This window comes from Fulmarus glacialis, unplaced genomic scaffold (assembly GCF_000690835.1).
Source record: "Fulmarus glacialis isolate BGI_N327 unplaced genomic scaffold, ASM69083v1 scaffold12077, whole genome shotgun sequence".
Lineage (NCBI taxonomy): Eukaryota > Metazoa > Chordata > Aves > Procellariiformes > Procellariidae > Fulmarus > Fulmarus glacialis.
Genome location: NW_009225135.1, coordinates 1 through 7,203, shown reverse-complemented (window position 1 = coordinate 7,203; position 7,203 = coordinate 1). Strand labels below are relative to the sequence as shown.

At 39.5% G+C, this 7,203-nt stretch overlaps 1 protein-coding gene across 1 annotated transcript; it reads left to right on the top strand.

The window, feature by feature from the left end:
- Positions 1-476: 476 nt before the first annotated feature.
- PCTP (phosphatidylcholine transfer protein) lies at positions 477-6,315 on the top strand (the record flags this gene model as incomplete). The annotated part of the gene is made up of 5 exons (XM_009582382.1): positions 477-645; positions 4,343-4,422; positions 4,758-4,929; positions 5,603-5,670; positions 6,163-6,315. Coding segments are annotated over 5 exons (555 nt in total), but the record flags the coding sequence as incomplete, so codon positions are not given.
- Between the last annotated feature and the right edge of the window lie 888 nt (positions 6,316-7,203).

Here is a 7,203-nt window from a genome sequence, read left to right as displayed (position 1 = left end):
ATTATAAAGCATTCTTCTATCACAGCCTGAAGTATAAGCACACCTGTCTTGCTGGAAAGCTTATTCCAGATCGTGCAGTACTTGGTAACCTTCTGGAAATGGCTGAGATTCTTAAACACATTATATAGGGTCTGGAGACCTTGCCACAACAATTTAATACTTCTGGTAAGCTTCAGTGTGGGCAGGATTTAGTCCACGCTGACCACTGGAGATGAAAAGGGGCATGTGTATGTGAAGAAACATGCTCCCTTTGGAACTACTTATGAAGTAAAAGGGTACTGGTGTAAGGGAAGGAACAACCATTGTGCTGGGCAGGTCAGCCTGTCTGGATTTGAACTTTCATGTATAGATCAAAAAGTCGAGAGGTTAAAGACTGAATCTTGCATTGTTTTTTTGAACACTTGCTTTCACAGCTCTTGAGCAAATTTGTAGTATGTGCCCCACCTAACTTCCTTCAGCTGTTCTCCCTGCTGCAGAGTACTTCCCTTTCCTGTGTGACTTTTCCTCTCCCCATTCTGTTTCCACAGCAATCAGGACTTTATGAGTATAAAATCTTCGGTGGTCTTGCTGACTGTCCCCCACAACTGTGTGCAGATGTCTATATGGATTTAGATTTCAGAAAGCAATGGGATCAGTATGTTAAAGGTAAGCTCGTCTAGGCAGTTTAAAAGCAAGCTTCATGTCCACATTGACTCTTCCCAATAAAATTTTGTTCAAAGGTATTTTAAAGTTGCTGCACGCAAAGACTTTCAGCCAGACTTAAGTATCTTTTGGGATAACGTTGCACTCTGCAAATATACAAGTAAACACTGACATGGAACAGCTAACCTCTAGTAACCGTATAGCTTCCTTCCGGAATGAATTCTTTTCTTTGGTTAAAGCACATAATTGGCATCACTTGTTATGCTGGAGCATCTTGCAGCTTCTAGTTGTTGTAATTCCTACGTTAAATTTTAGTAGATATTTTGGGGAGAAATGGAGATGGTACCTTTTGTGCATCTTTGCATATTGCAGCGGAGCAGTGCAGTGGCTTGCACCAGTTTGATGCGTGATGGAATGTCTTTTCCTGAAAGCATTGGTTGTTCTTGGCACCTTTTACAAACAGAAATGGGTGTATCGAGAGAATAGTTGGTGACTTTGGACTTTTACAGAGAAAGGAATAACTAATTTGTTTGTTTTATTTAATGTTGTCTTTGAAAAAGGGAGTTGAACCTGGATATCCGTATGATGTTAAAACATCTTAAGTCAGCAGTGACAAGGCAAGGATTCAGCTGATGTAGGCGTCCAGTAATCCATTTATTTTAAAGATGAGGAGCCCTTCCCTTTTAAGACTATGCTTAAAATCAGTTCCAGCCAATAAAACTGAAACGTGGTCAAAGTGTTTTGCTGATCAAAGAACAGTGTTAAAAACCAAAGAATTGTTAAACGTTGTGCTTGTTAAGTCTAGGACAGCTCTATGGTGAACGATTGCTGGTAATAGCTTTGGCTGTATTGGTACAGAGAACCACATGTTTGACTCCTGTCAGTACTTGATCAAGCTTAAGAAGCCATGTCTTCATTAGTAAGTGTTATTTGTCAAAATGGTCAATAGCTTTCTTGTAGCAAAGGCGACTTTGCCATTAATGAAACATTATCATACTGGATGTACAAATACTATGTTATCTTAAGTTATTTCAGTAGTCTTTGATTTAAGTGCATTTAGGAGAACTGAATCCTTCTTAAACAAACACTTTTTTTTTTGTAATGCCTTCTTAGAGAAAAGAAAGGAAGCAGTTGGGGGAAGCTACACCCTTAAACTAAAAACTAGATAACGTTGCAGAGCTGGCGTTTATATCCTTGCTGACCGTGATATGTTCATCTGTGAATTTATACTTGTGCTGGTACTTCAAGTCCAGCATTTCAGAGAAGTTAACTCGTGAAGGGCATAAACATAATGTTAATTCTTTCCTTTTAGCTTAAAAATTGACACAAGCCCACCCATTCTTTAGAACTGTACATATGATGAAATAGTGCTAGCCAACATTTTCAATGTAAAGTATATAAGCTTGGTTTTTCTCCTTTCACATTTAGGGAGAAAAACCAGAAAACTTCCATTCAGAGCCTTCTTGTTGTTTGTTTTACTGTTTGTATTCCTTGTTGCTCTTACAGCTATGCGATTAATGGCAGCCCAAAGAAGAGTTCTCTGCTGAACTGCTGGCTGGCATTGAAATAAAAACTTGACCAGAGTAGAAGTAGCTGTCTTTTTAGTTGAAAATGTAACTGCTCCTGCACTAAGTATAAGAGGAGCTAATCTCTATCCTCTAGTTCTGTTCAGCAAAACTCTTTAGGAAGGCCTGAGTGGAGGCAGATACGGATAGGATTCCTGTGAGTACTTCAGAGGGTCATGCCTTGGTCTGTTCTTGCCAAGGGTTTGCCTGAGGCCTCAGAAATTTTGGTATCAGTCTGCTGCTGTTGTTGCATTGCTGTTAGTACCCTGGCTATTTCCAAAGCAGCCGCCTGGATATCTATAAGACGTGGACATCTTGAGGCCTGGTCTGAGCAGGGAAGCTGCGACTAAACTGTAGAGTAGTGACTGAGGTACCACATGCTTCTGTGGCGTGATGCAACGTGGTTGGGCCTGAGCAATATTGAAACTTGCTACTCCTGATTGCAACACCATCCTGATTGAGGTCATAGTTCCCAACAATTTAACAGTAATAATTGACTGCTAAAGCAGCAAATGCAGCTGTGCCTATTATGAATAAAATGGATTTGTGATCTATTGTAGTAATGCTAAGTGAAATCTGGTTATTGATTAAAATGCACTGTATTCTGCTTTGATCAGAAGCTGTCCACTAGTATTGAGAGACTAAAGTGGGTACAGGTGGGACATGACTTAAATATTGTGTGTTTTTTCTGTATTTGCAAAGATACAAAGGTAGATGAGTTAGTAGCTAAAAATTGCATCGAGGTCTTCAAAATAGCGTGTTAATCCCTTTGAAAAAGGAAAGCTCTGCCATTAGAAATGAAAGTAAAGCTAATAAACCAATGCTCCAGTGACCTCTGGTGGATAGCATAATGCTGTAGCTTATTACAACGCTGGGAGTATTGTGCATCCAATACTGCTCCAAGCCGGAGAAGAGGAAAAGCTGTTTTCGTGGGTGACAGCTGACTTGCAGGGCCTACTAACAGAAGCCTAGTTTGGAACATGTTACATACGGAAGGAATCTACCATCTGTGGCCCTCTTCTTGCCTTAGCAATGAGATTAGCAGTCGGTTCTAGCCTTATTTTCAAAACCACTGCAAGTGATGTGGCAGACTGTGTTCATTATCTCTGAAGAATATATAGCACCTCTAGGCAGAAGTCTGCTCTAAAGGAGGAAAGGACCACTCTGACTGTTAATGTGAACACCTCTCTGGATCACACCCTTTTTAACTGCACCCATGTAATGACCAGTCCCTGAGCAGACAGGAACTTACCCTGGCTCAGCCCCATGGCTTGTCAGGTCCATTACCCTGATAATGGCAGTTACTGCCTCAAGGGAAGAAGTCATACAGTAGGCAGTTTTTCAAACTCAGTTACGTAGTTTGATTTGAATGAATTTTTCTCCTTCATGCCACACTACTATCCAAGTCACTGCCATGTTTTAGGGACTATTCTTAGACACTTTTTTTTTCCCTATTCAGCTGCCTTCTGATTGAGTTTCCAGGCAGAGTGAAGGTGGTATAATGAAGGCTCATAAACTGCTCAAGCTTCTTATTCACTGTTGCCTGTATATACTGCTGTGAAATTGCTAATAGCTTTTCCAAACTTCATTAATCCCTCATGTAAGACCTCTTCAGGTATTAGAAAGCAGTACTTGTCCTAGTTCCATGTTAACTCAGAATCATTTACAAGGATAATGACATGCTTGTGAAAAAGCATACTGTACTTGTGGCTCAGAATTATACAGAATATGCATAGGCGAGGAAAAAGCTTTCAGATGGAAGGGCTTTGAATGAGCTAACTCTCTGAAAAGGAATTTTACTGTGCCTCCCCCCAGAATTGTTCTGGTTTTGTGTTTTGGGGTTTTTTGGGAGGGTTGGTGGGGGTTTTTTTGTTTGTTTTGGTTTTTTTCCCATCAACGAATTCAATAGCAGCAGAAAAACGGCCACCTATTTTTGTGTATTTGGTTCCTGAACAACCCTGCACAGAACTTTTTTTAATGTCTTCTGCTACAATTTTACATACGTATCAATTTTGACATAAGTGTTGCATATAACATGTGCTCATGTCAGAAATCTGAGCAGTTCTTGATGCCATGTATGGTTCTGTTGCAGTAGAAATTAAAAATATCTAACAATCTTCCTTTTTCAACTGTAGAACTGTATGAGAAAACATATGATGATGAAAAAGTAATCTACTGGGAAGTGAAGTACCCTTTTCCTCTCTCAAACAGAGATGTATCCTTTCAAGCTTTTTGTTCCTCTTGCAGTTTTTGTCACCAGGTCATCCAGGGATCCCAACAATGTACTGATTCTACTGCTCTGCTGTGCTTGATCTAAGATCTTGCAGTCCTCATGTTACATTAATATGTATAGCATAAAGGAGAGCGTGGGTACCTCTTCCCACACACAACTAAAGCTCACATAGCTGAATTATTATTCTGCAGGATTGAATCCTGTAAAAGCATAAGAAATAACTTGAAGGGGCTGGTATTTGTAGTGGAATTCACTTGTGAATTCCTCATATGTCAAACTGACACTGTTTTGACATGCTTCCTCAACTTGGAATACAGTATGTCTATATTCGTGAATGTCGAGAGATGGATGTTGATGGGCGGAAGATCTGGGTTGCGTTAGCTCAAAGTGTGTCTGTTCCTCAGTGCCCTGAAAAGCCTGGTATTATCAGAGTTAAAAGCTATAAACAAAGTCTGGCAATTGAAAGTGATGGCAAGACTGGATCTAAAGGTAAGAGGTCAAGAAAACGTGATCACAAGTCATGTAGCCAAAGAATGTATGTATTAGCGAAATGCACGAAGAGGGAGACTGGAGATTTTAAGCTAAAAACAGTTACTATAAAGTGGATGTACTGAGCATTAGGAATACTTTAAAATGAGTGAAACTTTTGGACACATCCAGTGCAGTGTGCTACTGTTAAGAATCTTTTATTTAACAGTTGGGCTGGGTAGTTAAGAATAGACTACTGACCACTTCGTTCTGCGCCCCCAAGCCCACACTTCTTTTCCTGCCAGCCAGTTCCGTTGGGTAGAGTCTGATGCTATCAGCAATGATATAAGTATCATGTCTGGCAGATTTATAGATTAAGGGGTTTGCCTAGAGATTGTCTCCTGTCTGAGATTAGTCCTTTAAAGACAACCTTATTTTATAAAACAAGCTGCCAAAAATGGTTTGCAATAGTCTAAATTAATATTAATTAAGCACTCTCAGCTTCCCAGAGAATGGCTATACTTACTTCACATCCTACTTCAGTACAAGTTGACTTTTTTGTGAAGAATTTAGAGCAGAACTATTGTACTTGGTGATTCAGTCATGCACACCAACAGCTTCTGTCATATGGTGTTAGAGCTAATACTCGGACTATGTATGGATAACTTTCTGGTAACTTCTCTCTCATCTCTAGTCTATATGTACTATTTTGATAATCCTGGTGGCATGATTCCATCATGGCTGGTCAATTGGGCTGCCAAGGTAAGTAAAGGTTGACAGCACAATTGTCTTTGGCTAATCTGTTTCAAACAATGTATTCACTGCATCCATATCTGTCTTCTGCATGTTGGGTAGAATTTTTTTTTTTCCTGAAACAGATGTATTGACCTTTCTAGCTCTTATGCAGTCCCATTTTTAGAGTCTTGTTATTGTCTGCTTTCATGGCAGTTGTCTTATTTTTTTTTTTATTCCTATCAAATTCCTTTGGTTAATCAACCAGGCAAGTAAATTTGTGCAACAAAAACAACAAATCCACGTTCCAGAGCATACGTGAATAGCCTGAACACAATCAAACTTTAATAATGCAGTCTGTTCATGAAGGATTAAAGGAATGGTCTGCTGCTTTGTACAAGATCTTAGAATTGTCCTGTATTTGTTTGAAGGCCTTGATCTATATAGTGGGAATTCTCATCTTTCTTATAGTTTTTCTTGATTATGTTATGCAAGAATGACTTTTCACTTTTCTCTTTACAGAGTGGTGTGCCTACTTTCTTGAAGGATATGCAAAAAGCTTGCCGTAATTATTCTAAGAGCACATAGGTCAAAGTTGATCGGAATTGTTTAATTCCTAGAGCTCTGCACTTACGGGAGTGGCTATTATATATTACACTGGATAAAATCTACCTCCAATATTGGGAAGAATTTTATTTCAGTTGTTTTATGCCTTGAATTTTGTTAGGTCTTTGTTTCCATCTCCAACTGAAGAGCTAGCCACTGACAAGGTAACACCAACATCAGCTGCATCCTTTTGAAAGTACTTAAGTTTAGCCTTGTCCCCCATGCTTTGCTTATGCTGATTGTCATGTGTCAGCTAGAGGAGTTCTGTTGATTGACAAGAGACAACAATCTTGCTAGGAAAAACGTCTGAACTTGGACTGAAAATTTTCTGCATGTGTTATGCCTGGATCTGCCTTTGTGGCCTTGCAGGGTGGCTTCCTACTGAAATTGAATAATGGAACTTGCATTGCTTAGGAGGAAACACTTTTGCTACCCAAGTTTGTCACTCTTAAACTGTCTGCCTGCTATAAACTGAAAAAATGCTGAGGGCATATAGGTAAATTACAAGAAGTCTGCAGCAGGAACTGGAACTCTCTGTTACTAAGCTTCCTTGTGATGGCTTTAAGTCCAGATATAAAAGGACTTGTGCCTAAAGCCTTGCATTCACATCTCGATACCCCGTATGAAAAGTAAAAACCATTAGCTGTGTCCAGCTAGAAAAAAAGGAGGAGTTGGTTTCCATGTCTGATTTAAGGGGAACAAGTTATATCTTCAGTCAGTCGCCTTATCTATAAAGCAGCTTGGATACCAACTTTAAATTGGAAATAATTTTAAACGGGATGCCTGCAACTGAATGTGAAACTTGATGTGAAACTTGGGCTTACTTGTGTTATTAAATTTCATGCTGATGTAAAGAATGAAACTGTAATTTTGGATGGTAATCCACTAAAAACACAGCTGAGCAGGAAATTAAATTTCCAGCACCTTTGCGGGGGGGTGGGGGGAGTAGAGGGGTGG